Source organism: Anoplolepis gracilipes, chromosome 15 (genome assembly GCF_047496725.1).
Source record: "Anoplolepis gracilipes chromosome 15, ASM4749672v1, whole genome shotgun sequence".
Taxonomy (NCBI): domain Eukaryota; kingdom Metazoa; phylum Arthropoda; class Insecta; order Hymenoptera; family Formicidae; genus Anoplolepis; species Anoplolepis gracilipes.
The window spans coordinates 6336066-6353667 of record NC_132984.1 but is presented as its reverse complement, the minus strand read 5'-3'; the positions used below and the strand labels follow the sequence as shown (position 1 = coordinate 6353667).

The 17602-nt window shown below is 30.8% G+C and overlaps 1 protein-coding gene and 1 pseudogene across 9 annotated transcripts in view; both read left to right on the top strand.

The window, feature by feature from the left end:
- The window catches only part of LOC140674183 (uncharacterized), a 257866-nt pseudogene that overhangs the window by 77914 nt on the left and 162350 nt on the right, over window positions 1-17602 (top strand).
- The window catches only part of Nhe3 (Na[+]/H[+] hydrogen exchanger 3), a 65968-nt gene that overhangs the window by 43491 nt on the left and 4875 nt on the right, over window positions 1-17602 (top strand). For 2 of the 9 annotated variants that reach the window (XM_072907051.1, XM_072907054.1), the window contains exons 3-14: window positions 3542-3851; window positions 5016-5242; window positions 5374-5451; window positions 5556-5632; window positions 5973-6182; window positions 6272-6522; window positions 6815-7017; window positions 7170-7435; window positions 8238-8289; window positions 9841-9897; window positions 11381-11590; window positions 12811-12897. In XM_072907051.1, the coding sequence (XP_072763152.1) occupies window positions 3542-3851; window positions 5016-5242; window positions 5374-5451; window positions 5556-5632; window positions 5973-6182; window positions 6272-6522; window positions 6815-7017; window positions 7170-7435; window positions 8238-8289; window positions 9841-9897; window positions 11381-11590; window positions 12811-12897 (2028 nt within the window). Of the gene's footprint in view, window positions 1-3412; window positions 3852-5015; window positions 5243-5373; window positions 5452-5555; window positions 5633-5972; window positions 6183-6271; window positions 6523-6814; window positions 7018-7169; window positions 7436-8237; window positions 8290-9840; window positions 9898-11380; window positions 11591-12810; window positions 13020-15523; window positions 15730-17602 lie in introns of those variants that run through there. The other 7 variants (XM_072907050.1, XM_072907049.1, XM_072907048.1 and 4 more) reach the window with 7 other exon arrangements.

The window sequence follows — 17602 nt, the reverse complement described above, 5'->3', positions numbered from 1 at the left end:
ATTGCTCACATTTATATGTATTTTCTTTTCCCTGAAACAAAATGATTAATTAAATAAAATCGCCAGCGAGATAATTTGGAAGGTATATTGCACACAAAAATATTTTAATATATGTACACTTACCAAAGAGCTTAAGTCTCTCGCGAATTTAGCGGATTGTACAGGTCTCAGCAATCAAAATAAACATTTTATGATATGTGCATGTATATATACATATGTATTTTAAAAAATAAATTAGAAATATATACATACGATTTCTTTGTCTGTATTTAATTCCCATAACGGCCTTCTTTCGGGTGGCGTTTCTAAAACATATTAATTTTGGTAATTATCCAGAAGAGCTGCCTTACCTCAGATTTAGATCAAAATAGGCTTATTCGACGCGTTTTGGCTCGAAACGAACGAATCTGGCAGAGATAATCGTCGCTTTGCCCCGCGACCCGAGATATTAATTGTTAAAAATGACAGATTATTTTCTTTTTTTTTCAATAAAAACGTGATTCTCTCTCCCTCTCTCTCTCTCTCCCTCTCTCCCTCTCTCCCTCTCTCCCTCTCTCCCTCTCTCCTTCTCTCTCTCTCCCTCTCTCCCTCTCTCCTTCTCCCTCTCTCCCTCTCTCCTTCTCTCTCTCTCCCTCTCTCCCTCTCTCCCTCTCTCTCTCTCTCTCTCTCTCTATCTCTCTTTTTCGATTAATAATTAACTTGATATACATTACTTACGGATTGCCGCTTTTTTTCTATACATGTTCTTTGGTATTAAGGAGGGAAATTTTTGTGCATGATTTCGTGTAGAAAAGAGGCTAATCTGTATGTTGGACTGCTATAACAGTCAGAAGAATATACAGAAGAAAATAATCTGTCATTTTTAACAATTAATATTTCGGTTCGCGGGGCAGAGCGACGATTATCTCTGCCAGATTCGTTTATTTCGAGCCAAAACGCATCGAATAAGCCTATTTTGATCTAAATCTGAGGTGAGGCAGCTTTTCTGGATAATTACCAAAATTAATATGTTTTAGAAACGAAAGAAGGCCGTTACGGGAATTAAATACAGATAAAGAAATCGTATATATATATTTCTAATTTATTATTTAAAATACATATGGATATATACATGCATATATCATAAAATGTTGATTTTGATTGCAGAGACCTGTACAATCTGTTAAATTCGCTAAAGACTTAAGCTCTTTGGTAAATGTATATATATTAAAATATTTTTGTGTGTGCAATATACCTTCCGAATTATCTCGCTGGCGATTTTATTTAATTAATCATTTTGTTTCAGAGAAAAGAAAATATTACAACATATAAATGCATCAAGCCCTTTAGTAGGCTTGATGCTTACAAAAGGCATTTAACAACCAAGATGCATAACCCATACGGCACAGAAAGGCTAAAAGACATCTTAAAGATATCTAAAAAACAATGAGACGTCTTTAAGTCATGTTTAAGTCATCTTTTAGGGACATGTGCCCTCTGAGAAGTTAAAGTAAAAGATCCCACGAGTAAAGTGAAGAACGATGTCCACAATTTGCTCAAAAGATGGAAGAACAATAATTACATTTCTTATGCCAATTATAGATCATTATACATAAGTGATGGAATTATTTCTATTCTCAAAGTGCATTTTCTGAAAAGAAACCTTATATTTTGTAATACATTTATATACATAAATATGTATTATATGTGTGTTACACATAGAATTAATTATGTTATAAATATATATTACAAAGTATGATATAAAATTTAATATAAAACATTTAACAAGAGAGTATATTATAAAATGTGTTACAAAATATATATTATATAAGTAATTTTATACTACACATAAAATTAATTATATATTTTACAATATGTTTACAAATATATTTTACAAAATAGGATACACAATTTATTACAACATATAATTTGTAATTTAATAGTGTACAAAATAATTTATTACACGAAAATGTCCAATATACCTACGTCCAATATAAAATTTATTAGAAGTTTTTAGATCAAACGTAGCTGATAGTCTATCACGACCAAAAGAATTATTAATAAATTTCGATTACGTCTCTCTCAATTAAGAGAATCTGGAATTTTAATGAAATTTTGTGTTATTGTACGTAGTCTTTCAATTTGGTATTTTTCATTTTGGTAATATTTATTGAAGTAATATACACATATACATTTTATTAAAATACTTTTTTATTGAAATTATTAAAACATTAAATTTTATCTGAAATAAAATATGCATTTTAATTCTATATATACGTATATATTACTTCATAATATATGCTAAAGTGGGAAAAGATCACGCAGCTAATAATATCTAATAAAACATATTAATAAATCTATTATATGTTTCGTACTTATGGATCTAGCACGGACACAAACCACAATTTGTGGATCTAGCACGGACTCGAATCAATCGGTCGTTTTATCATGGCACTGGAAAGTGGATCTAGCCACGTAGTTCCGAAAACTCAATTGTGAATCCAGTTAGCGCCACTGTATGGCGGGGTAAAAGCGTTCCCTAAAAAACGGTGGCATGACCCCTCTCATTCTTCTCTCTAATAATATTAATAATAATTTATAAATTAATTAATTATTAATTTAATTTAATTTAATAATTTAATATTAATCTATATTTTTGTTCTCAAATCCTTCATCAGAATCATTTAAAAATTTGTTGTCCATCATATACAGTCGATCCTCTTATCCTACGACATTTTCGGTCCGGAATCTTCCCCTTAAACCTCTGATCTTACGACAAAAATTTGAGAATAAGGGTATAATTCCCCTTTCACGGTCGTAGCATGAGAGGATTTTTTGTCGTAGGATAAGAGGTTTCATAGCATCAGAGAGTCGTAGGATAAGAGGTCCGACTGTACCTACTTTCAATTTGAATAACACGCGTCACCACAAATTGAAATGTGACAGCTACACATGACAGTCAACTTTTTGGCCCAGTTACACAACTTATTATTAATCGGAGTTTATAACTATCTTTCTTTCTGATAAGTTCTGAAAAACGAAATAAAAGAATTTAAACTTCGGTTAAAATAGATTGTGAAACCGGGCCTTAAAGATATATTTTGCGCATTATCTGCTAAAGAAACCTTCCTTGAAATAAAGGAGCCAATAAGGTTCCTTATTGTTTGGTCAAGGAAAGTTTATGAAACGTGGAATGAGGAACAAGGAATCATGAGGTTTGTTTTTTATTCCTGCACTTCTGAGCTAGTGCAGTAAGTTAGAACGAGAAAAAGTATATTTGTCTTATTCTAACTATTATTGCACTAGTTCAGAAGTACTGGAATAAAAAACAAACCTCTTATTCCATTCCTCAAGGAAGAACTATGAATGGGAGTATAAGTGAGACAGAGACACTAGCTATGATTGGTTATCTACCAAGTCCGCACATGTGCAGTTCATTTTTAGGTACGCTGGCATCGAAGGTACTGACAGAGTTGCGCTACTGTATGTACTGTGCTCTGTGCTCTCGGTCTGTACTTATTGTCAGTATGCTGTGAGGATGATTCTTTCACGTATGGTATAGAACTCATTGCTGCGAGAAGAGTCAGTGCGAACAACAGAACATCGGCTGAACGTCAAAAGAGCGAAGATGGCGGCGAATGGCGGTGTACGCCTGCTGCTCTTCGTGGTTTTGAGTGTTTTTCTCACGGAATTATGCAACGGCGCGGCGACGGACATTGAACTGGACGCCAAGGCTCAGCTGTTGCACCGGCTCGACAGTCTCAATCTTCTCCTCTACACTTTCTTATTGATCTTAACCGTTCTAACGATATGGATGTTCAAGCATCGCCGCCTGAGGTTCCTCCATGAAACTGGTCTCGCTGTCATCTACGGTAAGTCGTCTGCTACGTCGAGGATAATTCCGACGTAATTTTAACCGCAGAGATCGCGAATGACGCGAACAACCGTCACATCCCTTCTGGACATTCTGTTCATCCATGCAAGGGATTGTAGTTAAAAATTTTTCACATTTATTTTATTTTTAAGCACTTTTCTCATGAAAGTTTTTCACACTCTGAATCTTTATATATTAAATATTAATTATATATATATATATATTATATATATAAAATTGATTATATATAATAATTATATATATATATAATTATAGATTAAAATTATTTTTTTTTTCCTTAAATTTAATCTATATATATATATATATATATATATATATATATATATATATATATATAGGAATTAAATATACTTAAAACTTCTATAACTCATTATATTACTCATGACATAAAAATGTCTTATTTACTTAAAACTTGAAATTGCATCATGTCACATCTCTTTAAACTTAAACTATTCTGTTCATCTCTGAATCAATCTATAGGAATTAAATATATTTAAAATTTATATTTGTATTGTTATTATTTATTATTATCTATTAAATTGATATACTTAAAACTCATTATTGCTAAAGATGTAAAAATATTTTATGTGTTAAAAGTTTTGAAATTGCAGTAATTCCATGCAAAGGATTATAGCTGTCAAATTTTTGTACATTTGTTTCATTTTTAGGTATATCTTATCTGTTGATGATCATTTTTTACTTTGAAACTTTATATATATATATATATATATATATATATATATATAATTTATATATATATATAATTATATTATTTATATATATATATATATATAATTTATAAAAGTTTTATAAAAATTTCTTTAAAATTATTTTTTTTTTTAAATCGCTCTATAGGAATTAAATATACTTGAAACTTATACATATAAGTTATTGCTAATGATATGAATAAGTATTTTATACCCTTAAAATTCTTAAAATTCTCATAGAAAATTATAAAGCAATAAGTTTTTCAAATTTTACATAGATACTATTGTCTTTAAAATACTTGGATATTTAAGGATTAATTCTTGACTGATAATAATAAATAAAATTGCTGTGTTTTTACTCTTAATTTCATGACTTTTGTCCAAATTAAAGATTTACAAATTGTAATTTTTAATTTGGAATTTGCTTGTTACAGGTTTAATCATAGGAGCTATAATACGTTATGGTTTTACGACCAGCAGTACTATTTTGCATATGCCGGTGGTTCCAGACAATACAAGCAAGTACAATCAGTCTGTACCACCAGATACACTGTGGCTACGTTTTCCCGAGGACAAAGGCGGCGGTATCGTGAAAAACAAAACGTTTGCATACTCGTTTCGTGGCGAAATCTACAAGGAAGATAATGAAATCGACCTGAAGGTAAGTGAGTCATTCATGATAACGGCACAAATTGTTTATCCAAGGATGGCTGTTCTTATCTACTGGTTTCAAGCTAAATTTCAGATTATTGTAAATTTTTAATTGGTATTATATAAAGTTTATCGTTGCAGGCGACTTTTGATCCTGAAATATTTTTCAATATCATCTTACCTCCTATAATCTTTCATGCAGGATACAGTTTGAAGCGTGTAAGTATCATGTTTCATTTTTTTTATCAGAAGATTAAGTTGCATAATGAAAACATTCTTTCATTCTTATCCCTGTAACTCTTGCTTATGATGAATTCTTACAGAGATACTTCTTCAGAAATCTGGGTGCAATTCTTATGTATGCTTTGATAGGGACTTCTATATCAGCTTTCGTTATTGGGTAAGCTTTTCCCTTAATGTTACTTTATTATTCCCTTCGTGGATATTTAGAGGAAAGCATTTTTGTGTTTAATTATTTTGTTTTTCATTCATTATTTATACATTTAGGAAAAAAGCTTAGCCGTTAGCGGACGCTTAGCAACAAGAGAAATATACTGTGTTTATAGAAACTATTGCATATCGTAACGAGTATAGGTCATACTTTAATTAAGCTTATCTGTTTCTTCTTCGCCACTTGTTACTCGAATTAAAAGAAACAACAATTCTTTCCTTTCAACCATTTGCCCATGAATCATTCTCTTGATAAGATGAACAACAATTATCAACAATTATCTTTGTAGAGCTTTGATGTACGCCTTTGTGCAACTTATACCGCATCTCTCCACGTCGTTCACGTTTCTCGACACTCTATACTTCGGTGCATTGATATCTCCCACGGATCCTCTGACGATAATATCCATCTTTAATGACTTACACGTGGACGTTAATCTGTACGCTCTGGTCTTCGGTGAGAGTGTGCTGAACGATGCGGTCGCCATTGTACTTAGCGGGTGAGCAAATACAAGGATATTCCTACCATAAGTTAGTAGCGATGTAACGCAGGCGTACAATATCGAAAATAAATCTTGATATGCCTCAGCTCGATACAGAACTATGCTGAACGATATCAGTCAGGATCAGGTGGCTTCGAGACCGTGGCATTCTTCCAGGCGTTTGGAGACTTTGTAGGAATATTCAGCCTGTCTCTATTCATTGGTGCTACCATGGGTTGCATCACCGCCCTACTGACAAAGTTCACCAGGGTGCGAGACTTCCCTCTCCTAGAGTCAGCGTTATTCGTCTTAATGTCCTATAGTACGTTCTTAATCGCCGAAGCTGCCGATCTTACAGGTGATTTATGCTCATCGGGGGCACTTTTTATATGCTTATCCGGTTATAGCCTTTATTTAATAATTAAAATTATTAAATAAAAAATTAAAATCAATAAATAATTATTAAATTAATATTTTAATTATTAAAAAAAATAAATTATAATTAATTGTGATTAAATAATAAATAAGTAAATTCATAGTTAAAATTTATTTAATTAATATTTTAATTTTTTAAAAATCGTTTTTCGAAAAGTTAAACGTTTAAGAACTGATGTTTTGTTTAATACTGGTTATTATTCATCAAATTTCAGGTGTGGTCGCTGTTTTATTCTGTGGTATCTGCCAGGCTCATTATACGTACAACAATCTGAGCCCGGATTCGCGTCAGCGTACGAAACAGCTGTTTGAACTACTGAATTTCTTAGCCGAGAATTTCATCTTCAGTTACATCGGCGTCTCGATGTTCACGTTTCCGAAGCATCATTTCGATCCCGGTTTTATTTTCGCGGGATTTGTATCCTTACTTATATTTGCAGGATGTACATCATTGGACATTTTGATGAGCCTTTTGTTGATTTAATGATTCATGATTTTATGCTCGATTATCGAGATATAATTATTGACGAGAATTTAAAATATCAAGATCCTTGACGTATTGTCTTCCAGTTATGCGCGTTATTGGGTCGCGCGGCCAACGTGTATCCGTTATCCTTCATCCTGAATCTGGCGCGAAAGCCGAAGATATCATTGAATTATCAGCACATGTTATTCTTTGCCGGATTACGCGGCGCTATGAGTTTCGCCCTCGCCATTAGGAACACCGTATCAGATGCTAGACAAGCTATGCTGACCACAACGAGTTTGATCGTTATATTGACGGTTATCCTGCAGGGAGGTGCGACGACGCAATTTTTAAGCTGGTTCAATATTCCGTGAGTGTATAAATCGATTAAATGTGACTCTCGCAATTTATCATTTTTCATTATTACTTAATCGATCGCGAATATCAGATTGTTGAAGAAGAATATTTGTTTGTTTCTTTAATTTCATGAATCTCTCAAAAGAATGTGAAGAAAGAAAAGAACGAATTTTTTTTAGTAATTTAATTTGTTGTGTTTCGTTCAAATCATAATCGATAAAAAGAATAAAAATTTATTATACACAGGATGTCTACTCCCTAAAACATGGAGAACTTGAATTTTTTAGGGAGTTTTCAATATCTAAAAAAATCAAGAATTTTTGAAATTAAAAAAAATTCTCATATTGTAAACAGTCAGCAAGTCAAGTGAATTATGTGTTGTAAAATATGTATTTATTATAAATATCTATCCATCTTTATTTATATATATTGAATGTCATACATATTTTTTATTGTAATTTTTAATACAAAAAATGAAGCTGTTATGCAAGTAAAAATGTTTATCTTATGAAAGTTCAGTTTTTTCAGTACATCTGCAAATCTAGCACTCAAACTTAAGGGATTAGGTTTTTTTTTCTTCATATGAATGAAAAATCATTAGAAAACACATACCTTAAAAAAAAACATATTTTAGAAAGTTGCATCAAAAAATCTTCAAAATATTCTCTTAGAATTTTGAAATTAGAATACCTAGAAGATCGGAAAATCTTTAGGGCATTTTTTTACAAGACTTGAGTAGGCATCCTGCACTCGTAAACGATAGAAATTTATTATACAATATGCTTTACTACTACTTAAATTCTTATATTTTTTAGAGTTGGAGTAGATGAGGAAATTGAAGGGCTTTCTCACAATGGAACGCGTAATGTAAGTACGATACGATTCTTATCTGCGATAAACGTACTAATTAGTATTACGTAGATAATGCAAAATTAGATAGCTCTGTCTTTATGCTATCTCTACGGATAATATATACATAAATAGATACTAACTGCACACACACACACACACACACACACACATATATATATACATATGCAACGTCTCTCACGACATAATATAACAATATTTAACAAGTACATATATATTAATATGTTCATACATATGTTATATGTTTATACACAATCTCGATACTAGATACACGACTTTAAACATAATTTGTAGTGAGAATTGCCATATAAACACCTTGATGCAACAAGATTATGCATGAATAAAGTAAGGTTCTTATGCTCGATATTAATAATTAATATAATAAGTATTAATAATTATTTATAAAACATATTTTCGATAATATACAGTGTGTCCCATTTTAATTGACCACTCCCAAAAACATTTTTATTTTTAATTAAAAAAAAATGTTTTAGACAATAGTTATATGGTTTCGAGGAGGCCATAAGATAGTGTCATTGGTTTGATCTTGGATAGCTGTTTGAAAGTCACGTGAAAGTCACTTTTAATTTCTTAAATGGAACATTCTATATATTATTGCATATTCTTATAGTTTACCTCGAGAGTTTTCCAAAACACTGTAATAAAATATTTTTTCATTAAGAATTTTTTGAGATATTCAAGAAGTTTTCAAAGTTACTGTGGCGTCGACATTAGCATTACACAATTTGTCTATCCAAGGTCAAACCATGACATCATCTTATGGCCTCTTCGAAACCATACAAATTTGTCTAAAACATTTTTTCTAAAATGTAAAATAAAAAAGTTTTTGGGAGTGGTCAATTAAAATGGGACACTCTATACATATGTGATAAAAAGATAATTATATACAGGAAAAAAATTGCATTTGTAATGAATAAATGGATACTTAAACGAGCATAAGATTTGCTTTGGGTAGACTTGTGCATGTAAGCTGAATTGCTTCGTCGTTCTGCATACAATTCCCTTTCTTTCACAGTTTGCTTTACCTAGCTGTAAAAATCGCTGAATATTGCATCAGGGATAAGCATACTAGGTTTTCTTGTTAATTGCACTAGGAGCTTAAAAAAATTTCGTTTACGTTCTGCTAGTTTACTGTTTCTTTAAAAAATTATATCCCGTAGATTCGAAAAATTAATTAGTACTATTATAAGTATGAAAGAAGATTTAATTGTCAGAAGATTTTTTAATTGAATTAAATTTATTTATTAAATTAAATTAAATTGTCAGATTTTCTGACTATTACAAGTAAGCTTTAAGAGTTTTGAACAATAATTTTTCGATTTTACGGTAAGATTGCATATTTCCAGATTTTCGCAAATTAACAAACAAATTAGGAAATTTGCCGAAAACACCCGAACTCGCATCATCAAGCATGATTATTATTACGATTCACTCTGTAACCCTCGACTTATGAATACATATATAATTCGCGTTTAATAACGAATGTTCTGCGTTTTATAAGACAATTAAATTTATCAATGTTGATAGTCTGGCGGCGAGGTTGGCTACAGTGAGCTGGACATGCGTAGGGAAAGAAGTCTGCCGGTACGTTATCACAATTAAAAATGAACTGACACACACACATCTCGTCTTTTTCTTTGTTTAACAAATTCAAAATTTAGACAAATTGACTTTTTTTTTTTTTTTTTTTTTTTTTTTTTTTTTTTTTTGCATTCCAAGTTTCTAATGACGCACTCAGAATCTTGCAGATTGATTCGTCATCCACGCAAGCATATGAGACATATTAATATATATGTGTATAAGCATAGGGTGAGGCATATAATAGGTTACTTCTGTTATCTGAAAATACGTATAATATCATAGCAAAAAATGTTTTAAATAAAAGTTGTTTATTCGAAGGAGGAAAAAAAAGATAGAAATATTGATTTGAGTGTAGGTGTCAAAATCAAAGATCAACCTAGTGTTTTAAAATCGAACCACCTTAATTTTTTTTTATATAAATCGATTTCATATTTCGATACGCAATATTCGGCGTAAAAAGTTATAAGAGTAGGATCACCAAAAATTGAATAATTTATTAAATGAATTTATGTACGAGATATTTACGTAAAATTATGTTATAAATTAAATTATAAAAAAATATCTCGTAAATTGTTTAATTTTTATCCTTACAACTTTTTACGTCGAATATTGAGAGAAATCGATTTATATAAACAAATTAGGATAATTCCATTTAAAAAAAGAACTAGATTGAACTAGACGTGACCTTGAAAAATAACCTTAAAATTCAAAATTATTAACTTTCCTCTTTAAAATTTTATAAATTTTGTCTGACTTTTTTTTATAAGTATTTGTCAAGTTTCGAATAAAACATCTTGTCTTTTTAAATGCCTTATTCTGTATATATACATACATACATACATATATATATAACTTACATAGCACGATATCAAACACTTTTTTGTAATATTGCATGTACAACGAAGTGTTGCTAGAAAGAGCAATTTTTTAAAATGAATTCGACGTATTTTATTACCGTAGCATGCGAACGTAGATCTTTTTTTTATATAATTTGATAAATTTTGTAATGTATATTAAAGCTGCAGCTTTATTTTGTTAATAATTGAGTCTTATTGATTGCATGTGCCTCTTTGATTGGTTATTTTTTTTTTTTTAGTATGGTTTTTGTTATCCATTCTGTATGTCGAAGAATATAGCTGGAGAACACGGAGATTACATTTCATTAACAAGTATCCACACAGACATGCTCAATATGGGACAGCATTATCATAAGAGATAAATAAAGCATGTGTTTTCTTAACTAATATTACATGAATAAGGTAACTCAGTACACACAGATGCAAGTTGAAAAGAGAATGCTATTAATATATCGTTGTTATCAACATCGTTTACCCTTTTACACACTTTTAAAGCGGAGAAATCACTTAAATTTATTCTCAATACGCGATCTGTCTGCGAATAATCGAAGATGTACGTATCGCGTCCTTTTAAAGATCAGAAAATCACATACAGGATGGATGACTGATGCGTTGTTCGCATTTCACAGTATAATTCTATGCAGGATGGAGCATTGCCAGGCAGTAGCGGCGCCGCAAAGCCTAACGAGAAAGCGTTACTTGCCAGGATTTGGGGCGATTTCGACACCAAGTACATGAAGCCTTTGTTGACGCACTCCAGGCCTACGTTGCTGGAAACGTTGCCAGTATGTTGCAGTCCGTTAGCGAGAATCCTCACGACTACGCAACAGATGACGCAGGTACACAGTATCCTGAGAGAGAATTTTGTCTCGAATTATAAATTGTTTAAGGCAAACAATTTTACAAGTGTGCTAAAGCGATCTGTAGTCTTGTTTCATCGAAATATCTTTTTATTTAAAAATGGCACGCAATAATTTTCAGAGTATTCTCGCTTATGACATCACGATTCCAATATGGCCGCGACTACTCGGGAGCCTTAAAAATCAGAACGATAATAGAACAGATTTTTTTGTTATTATTTTACAAGGAAATTACGTAAATTTTGAGTTTGATGAAACTTTACACATATATAGGAAAGGTAAATAGATGAATATAAAAACGTTTAGTTGCCTATAAAAATTAAGGCTCCTGAGTAGTCACCGCATATTGAAATCGTGACGTCACAAGCGAGAAATAGCGAGAAATGATACCCTGATTTATGTTACGACTGACATGTAAATAAAAACATATTTCAACGAAATAATACTACCAATCTCTTCAGCACACCTGTAAAAATGTACGGCTGGTAATCCTTTCTCCTGACAATTGATAAATAACTGTAAATTGAGTCCGAAGTGAACATTTGATTTGACAGCTGTCGAAAGGAGAGGAAAATGTTCCTTTACACAGTTTATTCCTTACACAGCTTTGCAGCCGTACATTTCACAAGTTTCATAAATACGTTGCACATTACAACACTAGCAAAAAGCAAATAATTACGACGTAGGTCGCAACATAAATTAGGCTGTCATTTCTCGCTTCTGACATATTTCCCAAAAGAGAGAAAGAAACAAAACTATATGTCGCCACCGTTGACATCGAAGTTTTGCGGCGAGTACTCAGGAGCCTTAAAGATGAAACCACTCCTTAGATGTAGAACGATTTTTTGCTTTTCTCGATATCTTGAAAATTATTTGAGATATCAAAAAATATTTTATACAAAAGTTTGATGATAAAAATACCTTTATTTAACTACTAAAGTAATAAAATTTTGAAAACATGATTTTTTAAAATTAAAATTAAAAAATTATTTTTTATTCTATATATAAAAGGTGGTTTCATTTTTTTAAATCGTTTTTGGACAGTAACTAAAAATTTTAAAATTTATCTATTTACTTTTTTTCTTTTTCCCCTCTCACTTGTGTGTAAAATTTCGTCAAAATCAGAATTTTCGGATTCGCGATGTTCCCTTGTTAATGTTGAGTGAGAGAAGATATATTACAATAATATTTTATGACAGGATGACGTTGCCAGAAAAGCCGATTCGGATTCTGACTTTTGCCTGGAAGATCGCGAGATGGAGCGACGCAGGACCAGTGTTCAGCCGGTGAGTTTCCATCAGCCTAGTCTCAATTATACTGTTAACCCGTGCTATCAGCCTAACAACAGCACTACAGATGTCAGCACTAATCCGGACGAGCCCTATGTAATTCTCAATTTACATAGAAGGTAGAACTAACAGCAAGCCTCTCTAACACTACCATCTCCTGTGTATCTAGACTCTTTTTAAATGAGAGAAAGAGAGAGAGGGAGAGAGAGAGAGAGAGAGAGAGAGATTCGTATAATTTGTAAATTTTTATTTATAACTTACATGCTTCATACATTCGCATTTGTTATATTCACTATACGACAATTTTATATGAAAATGAATGATACAAGAACATTGCGAATGATATCTATTCGTGTGTTTTATTTCTATTTGGATTAATGTGAGAGTTAAAGTATAAACAAGAGCCTACGATTATGTATGCATTGATGCATATTATGCATATACTCTCTGTACAGTATATGAATCTTATTGGGAACGAGACTAAATATTTACAGAATTTGAAGATATAGATATTATAAATAACATTTGGCATCAATTAAGATTAATTTTACACTGCAAAAATTTTTTCGTTTAATCCTGAAGATTACTGACTTCAAAATCATACAGAAATATGTATGAAGGAAACATTAATCATTCTGAAAAGTTCTAGAAAAATAACAATGAAAGAAAAACAAATGTCCCATTTCTTTTTTGACAAGTTGTTCTTTTTTTGTTCTTATTTTCAAAATTTTTAAATCCGAGAGTCAGGCTTGAGTTGTTCCGTTCCTGATAAAGAATTAATTCTTTATATATATAAGTAATATAGACAATATGTAGAAAAAAAATATAATTACGCGATAGAGACCATTTATCGAACATTATTTGATATCAATCACCATTTCTCTTTCTTTCGTTCTCTTTTATATAACACATTGGCTTGAATGATTCTCTTGCATGTAAAATTAATTTTATCTGGTAACTTCTCTTGTTTCTGATTTTTCTCTCCGTGACAAGTAATCGAGGACTCGGGTACAGTAACAGCGTAAATTAAGAAATATTTTTAAAAAATGTTTAAAAGTAAATGATTCTACAACAGAAAGTAAAATAAAAACAAAATCTAATATTTAACATATAATGTTAAATATAATATTTCTCGATTTGTGTGAATATATGTATATTATTATATAAATATATATTATTATATAAATATATATTATACTGGGTGTTAAAAAATTAGAACGACAAATTTTGAAAGAAAATAGATGACGTTAAAACAAACTCTTTCTATTTAAATTATTTTGCTCTAGATGTTTTGTTTTAATACTATATGATAAAATAAGAGATTTGTGACTTTAACAAATCAACAAAAAACAAACAATGTAAGTGGAAAAATTCAAATCAAGGTTAAAATAATAATTTAATTTTTCCTATTTTATCATGTAGTATTAAAACAAAAGTAAAGTTTAAAGTTTGTTGGTCTAATTTTTTAACACCTTATATATATTATATAAGTATGTATTTATATTATTATATAGATAATAATATACATAATATTACATTATATATATAATTTAATGTACAATAATATTATACATAATGTTATTATAAATTTATATTATATTTTTATATATAATTTTATGAATTATATATATAATATAATGTAATACATAATACACGCCACGAATAAATATTAAAAAATGTTGATTTTTACGCTACTATCGCACCCGACACCTCAATTAAAAAAAAAAATTTATAAGAATTGTAAATACACCGTGAACTTTTAATTAACCCGCTTGCCTAAGAATAACAGGAATGTATATATACCTCGCTATTTATTGACTCTCCGCCAGTGAACGTCGGAATAATAATTTCATAAAACTCAATCGAAACAAATATTTTATATTTATATATATATATATATATATATATATATATATATATATATATATGTATGTATATTTGCATATATATATTGTTTTTTATTATATACACAAGACTAATCTTTTTTCTAATAAAATTAATTATATTAATTATAACATTTATTCTGTCATATATAAAGGTAATTTTGCAAAATTGAGTGTGTGCGACTGTTACACTGTCCGAGGGTTCAACGTAAATTGACTTCTCCTCGCGCGCTGTGTGCTCTATATACATATATAATAGTTACTAAGTTACTTGCTAAGTAAATTGACAAATACTAAAACATACGAAGCAATTGACGTTGCGCGCGAAATAGGACTCGAAACTGCGTATCCTTTTCTGTTGTGGTGATTTTACAGTTGCTACGCAGTAGATTCAACTATTATTCTAGTCAGCGATTGCCTGTACGACAGAAACGATAATTAATGAATGAATACTAACATTGCGATAAAAAAGTAAAATCGCATAATGTATGTAACATTTTTGTATAATATGTATACAATAATTATGTAACACATACGAGGGTAACTTCATTTGGAGAGACGATTCTAAAGAAAATTATGTTTAATGTATTTGTGCGAGAAAGAAAAGCTTCCGAATATTTATCCACTTGCGTTTATTGTATATTATACAATCTTTCCCTTCGGTAAGAATATTCACATTCAGTCTCAGACATTTGTCGAAGCCGTTTGTGACCGCACGTTTTTTTAACCGGTTTTTCTAGAGAAAGGGAAACGACGACGATGGTGATGACGATGATGATTCCGATTCCGATGAGGAAGACCTCAGAATCATCGGAATGGTGGGATTCATCCCGTTACGAACGTTGTAGCCGAGAAAGTGATCGACGATAAAAAAAAACGATCCCGAGCGGCTAAAGAAAAATTCTTCTCTTTCGGATAAATTGAGGATTAGGTATTTATATACAGGGTGAGGAAGAAGTGTAGAAACCCTGAAAAATCTTTTGAAACATATAAGTTTCACAGAAAAATGTTTCAGACAAAAGTTGGTTTTGGAGAGGGACATAAGATGGTGTCATTGATTTGACCTTGAATAGTCGCATGAAGGTCATCTTCAATTTCTTAAATGGAGCACCCTATTTTTAATTGCATAGTCTTGTAACTTACCTTGAGAGTTTCCAAAATACTATAAAAATTCTTTTGGTTAAGAATTTCCTGAGATATTTTAAGGGTCCCAAGTACTCGCCGCGAAACTTCGATGTCGACGGTGGCGACATATAGTTCTGTCTCTTTCTCTCTTTTGAGAAATATGTCAGAAGCGAGAAATGACAGCCCAATTTATGTTGCGACCTACGTCGTAATTATTTGCTTTTTGCTAGTGTTGTGATGTGCAACGTATTTATGAAATTTGTGAAAATGTACGGCTGCCAAGCTGTGTAAGGAATAAACTGTGTAAAGTAACATTTTCCTCTCCTTTCGACAGCTGTCAAATCAAATGTTCACTTCGGACTCAATTTACAGTTATTTATCAATTGTCAGGAGAAAGGATTACCAGCCGTACATTTTTACAAATGTGCTGAAGAGATTGGTAGTATTATTTCGTTGAAATATGTTTTTATTTACATGTCAGTCGCAACATAAATCAGGGTATCATTTCTCGCTATTTCTCGCTTGTGACGTCACGATTTCAATATGGCTGCGGTGACTACTCGGGAGCCTTAAAGTTTGTCATGATATTTTTTAATATAAAATATGAAGTAAATGAAACAAAATAAATAGATTTTGCTTTAAGTTCCCGGGCCCTTCCTCGATTTTGCCTTAGATTCTTTTTTTGTAAAACTTATATTTTTCGATATTTTTCAGGGTTTCCATACTTTTTCCTCACTCTGTATATAATCATTAAGATCGCTGTGATTTTCTCCAAAAATATTAGCGTGTATAAGGAAGGGGATTTAACTGTACGAAGATTATATTTTGATGCCATCTTTTTTTTCTCTCCAATATCAATAAACATTTGCCAAACTTTTCGCAACACTCGAGATCGAGCATTAAACATAATTTTCATTAATTCTGATCACGCGAGAATTGTAGCGACTGGCAATACAAAGAGATGAGAAGAAATAAGGAGAGATAGGAGTTTTGTTGCTGCTGTGATCTTTAATTCCTTCCTCTGTGCTCGAGGCTCACTCATGCTCTGGATGACGATATAATTATTTGTAAGCTGATACAGTGGATGAAACAAGTGGCAGCGTGTTTTTTTTTTTTTTTTTTTTTTTTTTTTGGAATAGTTCCTGATTAATAGCAAATTCGGTTGAACTGGACTAGTACGTAGTGAGGTCGTTGTACACAAATTTACATTGGCATAAGTAATTAAAAAAGTAAAGAATTATTATTATTATTATTTACAACTAATATTGATAATAATTTATACTATTATAATTATCTTAAAATGTTTTAATTACTTATGTTTATATTATTTTGTGTGCAACTAATCTTTAATGTGCATCAGTGCATACTAGTACATCCAATCGAGTTCGCTGTAATAAGGGAACCTCGTGAACCTGAAAATTCGGATTTTGATGAAACAAGATTCTAATTATAAAGAGATGATACTATCTCTCATGAAGAGTTTTTTTTGCATTTCTCCATATATCTCGAAAATTAAATTGAAATTGTTGATTTTAAATTTCAAATAAAAATTTATAAATTCAAAATGGTAAATTTAATATAATAAGCAAAAAAATTCACAATATGCTTCCATTTTGAATTTTAAAATTTTGACCTCAGATTCAGATTCAAAAAATTTCCAGAAAATAACTTTTTTTATAATTTTATTAACTCTT